At 42.8% G+C, this 14,166-nt stretch overlaps 1 protein-coding gene across 3 annotated transcripts in view; it reads right to left on the reverse strand.

The window, feature by feature from the left end:
* Nucleotides 1–3,641: 3,641 nt before the first annotated feature.
* The window catches only part of LOC110497482 (protein FAM193A), a 47,487-nt gene continuing 36,962 nt past the window's right edge, over nucleotides 3,642–14,166 (reverse strand). For all 3 annotated transcript variants that reach the window (XM_036954465.1, XM_021573611.2, XM_021573610.2), the window contains 5 exons: nucleotides 9,581–9,767; nucleotides 8,900–9,241; nucleotides 7,682–8,555; nucleotides 7,417–7,498; nucleotides 3,642–5,524 (listed from right to left, as the gene is read on the reverse strand). In XM_036954465.1, coding sequence (XP_036810360.1) covers nucleotides 5,431–5,524; nucleotides 7,417–7,498; nucleotides 7,682–8,555; nucleotides 8,900–9,241; nucleotides 9,581–9,767 — 1,579 coding nt within the window. In that variant the 3' untranslated portion in view covers nucleotides 3,642–5,430. The remainder of the gene's footprint in view (nucleotides 5,525–7,416; nucleotides 7,499–7,681; nucleotides 8,556–8,899; nucleotides 9,242–9,580; nucleotides 9,768–14,166) is intronic.

Here is a 14,166-nt window from a genome sequence, read left to right on the forward strand (position 1 = left end):
CCTTTTAATAGAAACAATGGCTGACTACCTACATTTACAAATCCATGAATTTCAAGTCAGATGACGTGGCAAAACAGTTCCTGGCGCCACTAGGTTTCCATTAACCGGGTGTCTACAAGATCTGTCCAAGTCATGCATTTTTTCAGCAATGGGAAAACTTAGCCTGACACTTATCTAGACAGACTACAGAATAGATAAATGTGGCCTTTAATCTCATGTGTATCCAAAAATAATGGGAAATTCCCATAAAGGGAATTCCCAACACGTACTGTTTGCTATGCGTTCTGGTTCACTTGAAAGTGGAGCGTGGCAGCTCTATACTTGGGAGCTGTAGATCATTATTAGTTATAGGGGGGTGGAGGTGGTTGATATTATTGCCAATTTCTTTTGTTTGTTTATTTTATAAGAAAAGCCAGTTCATTGGCTTAGAGTGATCTATATCCCTATTGCCTCTCGCCCCTGTCATAGTTAGAGCCCTGCCCTGTGTAGACTCAATAGCACCATGATATTTTTTAACCCCAGCCATCACGGGCTAGGGATAGAGACCAAAGCGGAGGCCAAAGCCAAGGATTGTCAGGTTTCTTCAAAGTAATAGTGATGCAGATAGGGTTTTAAAAATGATTTTAGTTATATAAAAAATGTTGAATAATACATGTGGTCCAGTATGGCACAGTTGTTAGAGCATGGCAATTGCACCATCGATTCCTGGGACCACCCATACGCAATGTATACATTTAATTTACCTTTATTTAACTAGGCAAGTCAGTTAAGAACAAATTCTTATTTTCAATGACGGCCTAGGAAAAACTGCCTTGTTCAGGCAGAACGACAGCTTGGGGATTTGATCTTGCAACCTTTCGTTTACTAGTCCAATGCTCTAACCACTAGGCTACCTGCCGCCCCATGACTGTAAGTTGCTTTGGATAAAAGTGTCTGCTAAACGGCATATATTATGTATCATACATGTTCATTTTCGTGAACTTTGGACACCGAGGGATTCCTGAAAAAGGAAATAAATAATACTTTCATCAATGTATTAATGTATCATTTACAGTAATTTAAATTATGTTTCACAAATACCAGAGCAAATGTTAATGTCCTTGTCTAGTTCAGGTAGTCTTTCTTGTATGCCCTCGCTTACTCAAAAGCAGATGTCCGTTCTTACATCATTGGTGATTGATAGCAAACACACTGTACAGGCAGGCAGTCAGTCGGTCAGCTATTCATTACAGAAATAAACAATGACTAATTTCAGCTGTGCTGTCTCTTCAATCCATAATGTTTTTACTTCTCTCTGATGAAAATTTCCCGCATTTCTTTCATCTGACAAATGCGTATGAATAGTGACTATTCATTGTGAAACCCATCTGTGATAAGAACAGTTGATCCTTGAAAAATATGAGGAAGCAAGCAGTAAGGGAGAATGTCCTACTGTTAAGGTCATTGTTATTCAATTCCTCTTCCTCTCTTGAAATGTTTGATTAAGTCACTCCAACTTGTTTTATATTTTAGTAACTTAGCAGACGCTCTTATCCAGAGTGATTTACATTAGTGCATTAATCTTAATCTTAAACTAGGTGAGACAACAACATATGACAATCGTTGCAAGTACATTTACCCTCAACAAAGTAGTTTTCATCAAAGTAGGAAAATACAAGTGCTGTGGGATTTATTTAAGATACTCTTTAAAGAGGTAGGTAGTTTTAAGAATTAAGTTTATGGGGAAAAATAACTATATTTGATGAGTATGTAATGTTATGAGAACACTTTACTTACAATGCATTATAATGCGGTTATAATGCACTGTAAGACCTGTCATAAACATGTATGGCCCATTAGTCATTTGAGGCAGTTGAAAATTTGCTACAAAGATTGACATAATATCTTTTTTATCCTTATAATACAACATCAAAAAGGCTCATACATGCTTATAACAAGTTATAAAGCCTTATACCTGTCAGTTTTAAGTAGGTGTTAGTCTGCCTCACAGGAAGTCTGCCTCACAGGAAGTACATACTGGTTATTGTGTGACTGTGACCTCATTCCTGTGTGAACCCTTAGTGCAAATGTGCAGTACCTCATACAGTAAAACAGAGAGCTAATCTACCTAATAACTAGTTTGTCTAGCTATTCATATCGAAATTAGCTCAGATGATCAAGCACTGTTGAACGAATCTCGCTTGGTGTCATGTGACATCAAGGGTGCTTGCTCAACCGCACACTATGGCGCTTGGCAGGATGCTAAACAAAAAACAAAGGCAGTTCAGAAGATGACAGAGAGCCTCAAAAAGGTCCCTTTTTGTAGGTGTCATTTGAAAGAGAAAATAAAATGAATGGGGGTTGCCATTGGGGGCTAAAAATCATGTGGTTTGTCATTTCAAGAGCACATCCTCCTGGGCCCCCTATGAATGTGCACTGCATTCATTTTAGGTATGTTAAGAAAGTATTCATACCCATTGAGGTATTCCACATTTTGATGTGTGACAGTCTTAATTCAAAATTGATTAAATTGTTTTTTTCTCCCCCATCTACACACAATACCCCATAACGACAAGGTGAAAACATGTTTTTATAAATGTTTGTAAATTAGCACACCCGAGTCAATACATGTTAGAATCACCTTTGGCAGCGATTACAGCTGTTAGTCTTTTTGGATAAGTCTCTAAGAGCTTTGCACACCTGGGTGGTACATTATTTACCCATTATTCTTTTCAAAATTCTTCAAGCTCTGTCATTGCTAGATAACCATTGGCTGTTGATCATTGCTAGACAACCATTTTCAAGTCTTGCCATGGATTTTCAAGCAGATTTAAGGTCAAACTCAGGAACATTCCCTGTCTTCTCCAGCGTAGATTTGGCCTTGTTTTTTAGGTTATTGTCCTGCTGAAAGGTGAATTCATCTCCCAGTGTCTGGTGGAAAGCAGGCTGAATCAGGTTCTCCTCTAGGATTTAGCCTGTGCTTAGCATCATTCTGTTTATTTTTTATCCTGAAGAATTCCCCAGTCCTTAACAATTACAAGCATGCCCATAACATGATGCAGCCACCACTATGCTTGAAAATATGGAGTGGTACTCTGTAATGTGTTACTGGAATCACCACAAACACTGTATTAACAAAAAGTTAATTGCTTTGCCATTTTTTGCAGTATTACTTTAGTGCCTTGTTGATAACAGGATACATGTTTTGTAACATGTTATTCTGTACAGGCTTCCTTTTTCCTCTGTCAATTAAGTTAGTATTGTAGAGTAACTACATTGTTGTTGATCCATCCCGTCTTCTATCACATCAATTAAACTCTAAATATTTTAAAGTCACCGATTGCTTCATGGTGAAATCCTTGAGCAATTAACACTTTTTACTGCACACAGTGAGTCCATGCAACTTAAGCACATTTTTACTCCTTAACTTTAGACTTTCTATAAAAAAGGGGTTGAATACTTGACTCAAGATATTTCAGCTATTCATTTAATTAATTAATTTGTAATACATTTTTAAAAAACTATTCCACTTTGTCATTATGGGATATTTTGTGTAGGCCAGTGACAATTTGTTTACATTTAATCAATTTTAAATTCAGGATGAAATGTATAAAAAGTCAAGGGTGTGATTACTTTCTGAAGGCACGTTCACACAGATTACATTTAGAGTAAATATAATTTAATAAGAATATAATAAGAGGGTCAGACAACGCTAACAGTGTCATACATTAGTTTGGTATGTGGGCATCTAGGACCTTCATTTCTACCAGACTACCACGTCATTCCACAAACACACATCAACCATTTACCCTCCAAGGGAAAACCGTCAATTTCATAACACCATCATCAACCACGTTTTCCCCAGAGTCCTGTGAGTATCGAAGAGCCAGAGCGACTTATGTTCTTCTAGAGGACTGAGGGCAAATAACTCACATTTCACCACTGACTGTCATGATAGTCAAGTCAGCCCCTTTCCTTTTCAGTCACTGCTACGAGAATATGGGGTCCCACAGGACTCAGTCATAGCTCCACTACCGATTGATAGAATCAGTGGTAGAGATCCAGGAAAGCACACAGTACTCAACGTGACTCACTGTCCCGTCGTCTAGTGTGGCTGCACACCCTAAATGGAGAAGCATCAGTGATGTCTTTAAATGCCAAACATTCCCTGAGAGCACAACCAGTAAATATGAATCACCTTGAGGAGGACGGTAATGGTGAACAGTTAAAGTCACTCAGTATCGAGGGGATGATAGTGCGACAGTATCTTCTTAGCCTACAGCTCTCTAGAATCTAATTCGGTGTATAATGTGCGGATAGACATGATTTACAATCTCCACCAGAGGAGGTCCATCTAGGTACAAAGGTGAGAATGGATCTCCCCTATACATTTGGGGAAAATGTCAAATAAAAAAAATACTCCTAAATTAAACTATACTAAATATATACCCCCCCCCCCCCCCCCCACACACACACTGCATTAAAGATGCACCACCAAGGAAATAAGCACAGACAAGACACACACCCTGCCATACTACTGTATTCCATCTTTCAAAAAAGAAAGATAAGATTTTAATATTACTTAACAATATGTTAAAAGGTAGCCAGTTTGGCTTCAGTGTTAATACAATATACACTCTATAACAGATTGATAGTGTGCATTGTTCTTTTCTTCAATTTCATTCTGAAAGTACTGTGATACAAGCTGGATACAAGTCAAAAATAGGGGGGAAAAAAAAAAACAGGTACACTTTTACTTATCGGTTTTGTTAAATGGAACTGAAAAAAATTAAAAAAGAACGTTGTCAAGTATTAAGCCAAGTTCCTCTCAGTGAAGTGAAGGTTGTTGGGGCAGGGGAGAGTGCGGCAGACCATGCCCATTCCCTTGTCAGTTAACTGAATGAGATGCCGTGCGAGGAATCGTGGGTAACAAGGGGATAGTAAGCCACAGTAACTGAATGAGAGGCTTTAGTTTAATTCATTAGCTATATCTATTTTTCTCCTATTTTTTTCCATGTGTGTCTGATTTCAGAAAGCATACATAGTAAGCATCTTTTGACTATGAATCAGCCCAAAAAAGAAAATGAATTTCAGAACATGGCTTTAAGTCATGAGAAATGCCCCTCAGACTAAAAGCACACAAACAAGCAATAAAAAAACAAAACAAGTAGAAAGTAGCATTTTGTCATTTTTCTTGTGTCATTTAATTGAAAAAAACAAAACAAAAAAACAATTCTCTCAAGAGTTCTGCTTGAGGATCAGACCAGAGGATGGGTTCATGGTAGAACCGCACAGCAACAAGGAACAAGGCAGCATGGGTGGGGCACAGCAGGGCTAGGCGATGACGGGGTCTGTGATAGCAGTTTACATGGGGGGGGGGGGGGGGGGGGGGAGTGGGTGCTGATTGCTTCCTGCCACAGTCTCTTTTTCTTTGCCCTACTGGAGGTCCCATCAGTGGGCGGCGAACGTTGCTTTCTTCAAGCTAAAGTTGGACCAGTTGATGGACAGCCGTTGTCGGGTCTGCCTGGCGGAATCCAAGCAGAACCTGGGGTGGAGGGAGGGAGAGCGATGGGGAGTTAAAGATCTACTCTAAGCAAAATGTTCCACTAGGGGCATTTGGAGGAGGGAAGTAAGCTCAAGCTAACTACCAATTATCTCTCCTTCCTCCTGAAGTGTGCATTTGTTCACTTCCCTTCACTGATTTGAAAGGACTCCACCAATCTAATGCTTTTGTATTTATGGGAAGTGTGAAAAAGTGCACACTTTCTCTCCATACCCACAAGCATAAGCTTATGATTATGATTCACATAATAGATTATGCATAAACTCAGCAACAACAAAAAAACATCCCCTTTTCAGGACGCTGTCTTTCAAGGATAATTCGTAAAAATCCAAAGAACTTCCCAGATCTTCATTGTAAAGGGTTTAAACACTGTTTCCCATGCTTGTTCAATGAACCATAAACAATTAATGAACATGTACCTGTGGAACGGTCGTTAAGACACTAACCACTTAGGTAGGCAATTAAGGTCACAGTTATGAAAACTTAAGACACTAAAGAGGCCTTTCTACTGACTCTGAAAAACACCAAAATAAACATGCCCAGGGCCCCTGCTCATCTGTGTGAACATGCCTTAGGCATGCTGCAAGGAGGCATGAGGACTGCAGATATGGCCAGGGCAATAAATTGCAATGTCCGTACTGTGAGACGCCGAAGACAGCAATACAGGGAGACAAGACGGACAGTTGATCGTAGTGGCAGACCACGTGTAACAACACCTGCACAGGATCGGTACATCGGAACATCACACCTGCGGCACAGGTATAGGATGGCAACAACTGCTCAAATTACATCAGGAACGCACAATCCCTCTATCAGTGCTCAGACTGTCCGTAATAGGCTGAGAGAGGCTGGACTGAGGGCTTGTAGGTCTGTTGTAAGGCAGGTCCTCACCAGACATCACCGTAACAACATTGCCTATAGCCACAAACCCACCGTCACTCAACCAGACAGGACTGGCAAAGAGTGCTCTTCACTGACGATTTGTCTCACCAGAGGTGATGGTCGGATTAGTTTTTATAATCGAAGGAATGAGAGTTACACCGAGGCCTGTACTCTGGAGCAGGATTGATATAGAGGTGGAGGGTCCGTCATGGTCTGAGGCAGTGTGTCACAGCATCATCAGACTGAGCTTGTCGTCATTGCAGGCAATCGCAACGCTGTGCGTTACAGGGAAGACATCCTCCTCCTTCATGTGGTACCCTTCCTGCAGGCTCATCCTGACAGCATGACAATGCCACCAGCCATACTGCTCGTTCTGTGTGTGCTTTCCTGCAAGACAGGAATGTCAGTGTTCTGCCATGGCCAGCGAATAGCCCGGATCTCAATCCCATTGAGCACATCTGGGACCTGTTGGATTGGAGGGTGAGGGCTAGGGCCATTCCCCCCAGAAATGTCCGGGAACTTGCAGGTGTTTTGGTGGAAGAGTAGGGTAACATCTCACAGCAATAACTGGCAAATCTGGTGCAGTCCACAAGGAGATGCACTGCAGTACTTAATGCAGCTGGTAGCCACACCAGATACTGACTTAATTTTGATTTTGACCCCCCCCCCCCTTTGTTCAGGGACACATTATTCAATTTCTGTTAGTCACATCTGTGGAACTTGTTCAGTTTGTCTCAGTTGTTGAATCTTATGTTCATACAACTATTTACACATGTTAAGTTTGCTGAAAATAAACACAGGCGACAGTGAGGACGTTTATTTTTTTTGCTGAGTTTATAAACCATCCAGCTTCACTTCAAGCCAGATTCAATTGCAATACTTTGCAGCTAAGCTTTCGGACGGATCGTTTTAAGCATTTTTATCTTTAAACAAAGCTTTATGGAGTCAATGCAAAGCAAGAGTCATTTGAGTGAATAGAATTAGGCCCGTACCTTTTGAAATACTCCACCTCCCTCTCAGTCTCGTCCATGTCAGTACTGTCCAGATCAATGTCTTTGGGCAGGAAAACGTCATCTGCAATAAGAGAACACTCGGTCACAAAATGGCAAGTTAACAATTGTAAATGTATATTTCACATTGTCCCCGTCTCAATATGTCTGGATGTTGTATGCTGCACTTCTGCAGCCCTGAAACTAACCATCCTACAGGGATTAATAAAACTGCACAACATAACCTAGCAGAGCATAGCATGCTGACCTATTGAGTTGTTCATCTTGTCAGCCTTCTTTTTCTTGTTCTTTTTGGACTTGGCCTTGGGCTGGGGGGATTCTGCACTGAGGAGTTTGCCGTTCTGCTGGGGCTGTTCCGTCTGTGAGGCAGGGGGTGGGGAGGGCTCCTTCAAGGGTCCGCTCCTCTCCTCTTTCGCCTGGCTCGCTGACTGCTGATGGTGCTGCCTTTTCCCGTTGCTCCTTTCCTCCTTCCTGGGTCCCGGTGCCAGAGGGGCGGCCGGATCTTCTGCGGGAGGCCTGGGTTGGGTCACTTTGACGTCTGGTGGTAGTTGTGGTGTACCGTTAGTGGTGGTCGCCTCTGGCATTTTCTTGACCATCATTGTCTCGCTGGCGGATTGCCCGATTGGCTGCTGCTGTTTTGGCCTGGCTTTGCCATTGGCCTCCGTCGGTTGGCGTGCGGCGGAGGAGCCGTTGAGAAGAAAGGGGGCTGGGGAGTTGGGGGCATTTTGGGTGAAAAGGGCCGGAGTAAGGGCTTTCTCCCTGCTGCTCTTTGGGCTGTGATGTGAGAGGGGAGGCCGGGACTGGGGTCGGTGCTCCACTCGGGGATCCTTGTGGCCAGGGAGGCGCATGAGGCTGTGCAGGAGCTGGCTCTTGCCGTTGCGGAGGTTCTCCAGGACGTTCTGGGCCGTCTGTTTTAGGGGCTGGGGGTTGTTCTGAGGTACGGGGGCAGGGAGCGGGGTGGCGAGCTCCTTGGCCTTATCCTTTTTCTTCTTGGCGGCGCGGAGGTGCTGCAACTCTTGCAGCCGGAGGAGTTCCCGTTGGAGGGCCTCCTCCTCCTCCTCCCGACGCCGCCGCTCCTGCTGCTCGCGGACCTCCACCTCCAGACGCACCTTCTCCTCCATCTGAGACACACACAGACAGACACACACACACACAAACACACACAGTTCATATCCAGTTGGTCCTTTGCTTCATTTAATAACAAAAAAACGATGGTTTGAACCAACTCCCCTTTTCAACTAATTCCTTTGCACCAATGTTAAAATTAAACCTTGAAGGGTTTACTAAACACTAAAACATATCATGTGTGGATTATCAGTGCAACTATAGACCACTTGAGGTTAAAATGCCTGGGGTGAACTATTACTTTAAAGTGACACTTTAAAATCACAACACTGTCATCTAAACAACAAGGGGTAACAGTTACAACATTTTGAAGGTGTTTCAAAACTCTTTAAATCACTACCTTCTTCTGTTTGTGGCGGGCCCGCTTGGCGGCCTTGGAGCTGGAGGCAGGCTTGTTGTCGCTGGCACTGTTGATGAACTGCAGCAGGTCCTCCACCAGCCGATGGTCCTCCACCCGCCGGGGGTCCTCCACCCGCCGGGGGTCCTCCACCCGCCGGGGGTCCTCCACCCGCCGGGGGTCCTCCACCCGCCGGGGGTCCTCCATACCGTCGGCGGCGCTGTCACGCTCCACCACGGCTGGCTGCTCCTCCCTCTTGGGCTGCTCCTCCTTCCGCTTGGTCAGACGGAGGCGCAGCTTCTCGCGCATTTCCGCGTAGTTGCGGCTGGTGGGCGCCGCCGGGGGCTAGGGGAGGAAACAAGGAAATAGTGTTAGATTATTCTGGTAGTTTCGAGTTGAATTGCGTTTGAATATCAGAGCCCTCAATACTATCTGAGGTGAGTTACCCCCATACAATGTAAAATGTGTTGGGGACCTAATCAAAAGTTCTATTGAAAGTGCCAGCTCTCTAGACAGTGTCCAGCAGGCCATTCTAGTAAAGATTTACATACTGTATTCTACATAATGTCAGTCTATATCAGTAAATACTATTACAGACTTCTGTTTCTGACTTTTCTGCAAGTTGATACATAGTAATATACTCATATTAGTACATGAGTATATGCGTATGTGTGCATGTCTCACCCCGCCGTGGCCAAAGAACTCGCAGTAGCAGCAGTCGCAGTACTTCCCTTCCTTCTGGTTGGTGGAGGTGGAGGTGGAGGAGCTGTGCTCCGAGCAGCTGTCCTCGTCCTGGCTCTCCTCCCCGTCGTAGCCCTGGTGGTCGTACGCCCCGTTTCCCTCACAACGGTGGCCCTCACACTCGGGGTCACTAGACGGGGTCAAACGCCAAGGTCAAAATGTCAATGTCATGCCAATATGTAGTAGTTGAAGCCCCGGTAGGTGAATTTCACCCAATAAATATCGGAACATTCTGTACTGTCAAATAAAGTTCTTCCAATTGAATGTATTTGTTTTACCAGAAGGAACCTCAGTTCTGACAAGTCGGATAAGACAAAGATCTATAGTAAACATATAACCAGCAACATTCACACACGACTGATACAATGCTTACAAGGATACAATGCTTACAAGGAATACGCAAGATAAATGTGGGGCACAAATATCTACTTCATTAAAGAGCTGTGCTATACAAGATAAATATACTGTAAGTCACACAAATACATTTTTCACTTAAACGCCGTACTGATACCGATACAAACTGTTAGTAGCGCTCTTGGTTTTAAGAGGTAAAAGACCTGAGCCGGTTCCCTGACGGCAGTACTGCATATTGGTTGTCCAGTGGATGTGTAAGATCCAAAATTATTTCTTTACCATTCTTATGTGTGCGCTCTTTGTAAATATAGGCGAGACTTTTGCCTTCTCCCGACAATCTTACCATTGACCTGCACAACTCTCTATAGGGTATTCTGACTTGCCCATGTGAGGGAGCCAAACCAGGCAACTACACTAAATGTTAAGACAGGCTCAATAAAACAATCTGTAAAAGGACAAACAGATTTACATCAGGCCTTCTAAGTTTACGAAGGAAGTACAGTCTGGATTGGTATTTAGATAACTGTCCCAAAGTTGGCTCCTAAGTTCAGCTTGTTGTTAACTATTGTACTGATGTTGATTGACTTGGAGCTCGACGGCATGATCAGCTAGACGGCCGCTTCCTAAAGTCCATGATTAGGTCTTTGGATTTCAGCAACAGAGGTCAAATTTGTCCACTGTGGACTGAATCAGGTCATCAGAATCAGATGTGCCAAGTGTCATCTGAGTATTTTATGTACTGTATGTTCTCTCAGGGCAGGTGCTCCTACAGTCCACCGTATAGTGTAACCAGGACAGGAGAGATGATTGAGCCCTATGCTGCACTCACAGTTGAATCTCACCAACGGTGGTCTATTTGACAAAAAATATAAAATCCACAGAATGAGTTTAGGACTTAGGTTCATATTCAAAAGTTTCTGACCCATTAGATATGGCTGTATAGTGCTAAAAACACTGGAAAAGGCCAGAAACACAGTCCAGGCATAGGACTTAGCAAGGTGTAGTACAGTAGGAACACAAGAACATCGTCCACCCCATTGCTTATAGGCAAATTGAAGGGGGTTTGTATGTGGGAGAGAACCAAACACTCAAAATGTTTCATTATGACAGGCGTTGGAAATCGCTGAGGACAGCAGAGCGGATCTTCTTGGGCACTGGGAGTACGATGGATGGTTTCCACAGGGCTGGTACTGTATGCTCCCTCAGTGAGCGATTGAACAGCTCACAGAACACACCTGACAATTCCTTGTGGCAGGAATTCAGTTGCTGATGTTATCTGGGGCAGTTTTGTTTACTGACATTTGATTTAACTCCCTATCAACATATACTTCCTCTATAACCAAATCAGCTTCCCTTGTGCTAAAGATACAAATTCACACAACAGCTCATCCTCCTCAGTACTGAAGTCCAGACTATCTAACCTAGAATAAAGTGTTCAGACTCTTGGAAAACTCTATGCAATGGTCTTTTGATTGGACATTGAGCTCAGTGTGGTTAGTTGGTAGTCCAGAGAGGGTTTTAGGCCCTTCCAAGTACCCCTCATCTTTCCATCCTGGAATAGTCCTTCACCCTTTTCTTTGTAACCCTTTTTGCTTATTTTATTGGTCTGTTCAGCTTCAGCTGAATACGCTTTGATTCCATCCCTATTACCAGAGGAAAATGCTATTTATTTTCTGATTTAATGTCATTTCCGGTTCCTTTGTAATGCAGGAAATATTATTTGAAAACACTTTTTTGAAGAGACCACTGTATCCTCACAAAAATGTATATAATCAGACAAAGCCTCTAAAGTCTAATCCAGTGTGACATTTTCTGAGAACAATCCAAATCTGTACTGTCAAAGCAGTCTCGCAGCACTGTCCTGGATGTTTCATTCCACTGTTTGACAGATTTATAGACCATTCCCTCTCTGTAGTTTAGTTCGGTAGGCCGGTATGAGGTGGACTGCATTATGAGCCGCAGTGCTTAGAGGAGCCTTCTGAATAGACTGGTGTTTTACTACCCCATGTTGCACATGTAACATATTGCTGATAAGAAGGAAGAGTCTTTGAGAGTAGAGCTGTTGAAATCACCCAGTTTTACTAAAATCAGGGAGTCCGGGTGATTTTGACTATGCGCTGCACGCAATAAGAGATAACATCTGCAGTGCAAGTAACATTGGCTATGGGTAGTACATAGACAAGAATGATCAAGAACTGACCGAATTCACAGGGCAGGTACTTTGGTCTGAAGAAGAGGGATAGTAGCGCCACATCTGATGAGCAGTGCGATTCCAGAGTGGTACAATATACTACAATGCAAGCTAGATCTACTCAGGCTTTTATAAAGCTAGCCAATGTCAGTTAGCTTCACACTCCAGCTGAGACTTCATTCGTACTACGACAGTGGATATTGCTCGGTTGCCTGCCGCTAACTCTATGAGGGATGTAGCACGTGGCGAGTCGAACACCGAATTTGTGATTGAGACAATGCTGAAAAATCTAAAACGCGATAGGCGATTCAGTGCCACATTTTTATTTGTGCCCAAATCAAAATGAATTTAGAGTTATCTTGCAAATTCAGCAGGCTATGGTGTGAAATAGGCCGTTAGAAGTGCGGTCTCTTTTAATCTGGCCCTCAAACCATCATGGTCACCTAATAATCCCCAGTTTACAATTGGCTCATTCATCCCCCTCTCCCCTGTAACTAATCCCCAGGTCGTTGCTGTAAATGAGAACGTGTTCTCAGTCAATTTACCTGGTAAAATAACGGATAAATAAAATAAAAAATATTACGTAGCTTTAATGTTGTCTTTGGTGTGCTGATCAATGCAACAGCAGCTTCCCCCCCCACTAATTGTATTAGCCTAAGTCATACAAAGGTGTGTGAAGTTTCAAAGGCATTTTGTCATTAATAAATGTATAATGTGCTAGGTATTCTAACATTACTATAGTTAACAAAATAATAAATACAATATTTACTCAGTCATCTTCTTCAATTAAAGGGGATGATGACAATATTTCAGAGAGGGAGGGATTATGATTTCATTGGTCCTCAAACCACAGCTCAGACACTTCATTCAAGGTAAATGGAGTTAGCCTGACCCGGAGCAAGTTAGTTCTGAATGACTCGTTGCCATAGAAATGTACCACCTCTGCGCTTTTCCCATGTCTAGGTCATGCCTGTATGGTGCTCCGAATCCAGCAAAGCTCAGTTCTGAGTCAATGACGTGTCATCTAACCATGTTTCAGTAAGACAGATCAGGTTGACCTCTCAGTATGCCCATTGAAACTTAACGTTGGCATGTAGCTCATCCATTTTATGAAGTATAGAAGGGAGCGATAGGCTTCCAATGTTCTGGTTATGAGTAAGACCTAGCTGTGTAGAAGCCCACTCACAGCATCAGTGGGTGGTTACAATTTAATGCTCTCCAATAGCCATGAAGCGGTAAGTAGGCAGAAGTTTTGCCTTATCAACTGATACAGGATCAGACTTTAATTAAATGGGCAATATTAGTCTTTGGGACTGGGGGGCAGTATTGAATAGCTTGGATAATAAGGTGCCCAGAGTAAACTGCCTGCTACTCAGGCCCAAAAGCTAAAATATGCATATAATTAGAGATTTGGATAGAAAACACTATGAAGTTTCTAAAACTGTTTGAATGATGTCTGTCAGTATAACAGAACTCATATGGCAGGCAAAAACCTGAGAAAAAAATCCAACCAGGAAGTGGGAAATCTGAGTTTTGTAGTTTTTCAAGTCATTGCCTATTGAATATACAGTGTCTATGGTGTCAAGTTGCACTTCCTAAGGCATCCACTAGATGTCAGCAGTCTTTAGAACCTTGTTTCAGGCTTCTATTGTGAAGGGGAAGAGAATAAGAGCTGTTTGAGTCAGGTGTCTTGCAGAATGCCATGAGCTAAATCATGCGCTTGGCCATGAGGGGTAGCTGCGTTCCTTTTCATTTCTAAAGACAAAGGAATTGTCCGGTTGAAACATTATTGAAGATTTATGATAAAAACATCCTAAAGATTGACTCTATACATCGTTTGACATGTTTCTACGAACTGTAATATAACTTTTTTGACATTCCGTCTGAACTAAGCGATCGCGCATTGAGCATTTGGATTACTGGGCTAAACGCGCAAACAAAAAGGAGGTATTTGGACATAAATTATGGACTTTATCGAACAAAA

Source organism: Oncorhynchus mykiss, chromosome 19 (genome assembly GCF_013265735.2).
Source record: "Oncorhynchus mykiss isolate Arlee chromosome 19, USDA_OmykA_1.1, whole genome shotgun sequence".
Taxonomy (NCBI): Eukaryota; Metazoa; Chordata; class Actinopteri; order Salmoniformes; family Salmonidae; genus Oncorhynchus; species Oncorhynchus mykiss.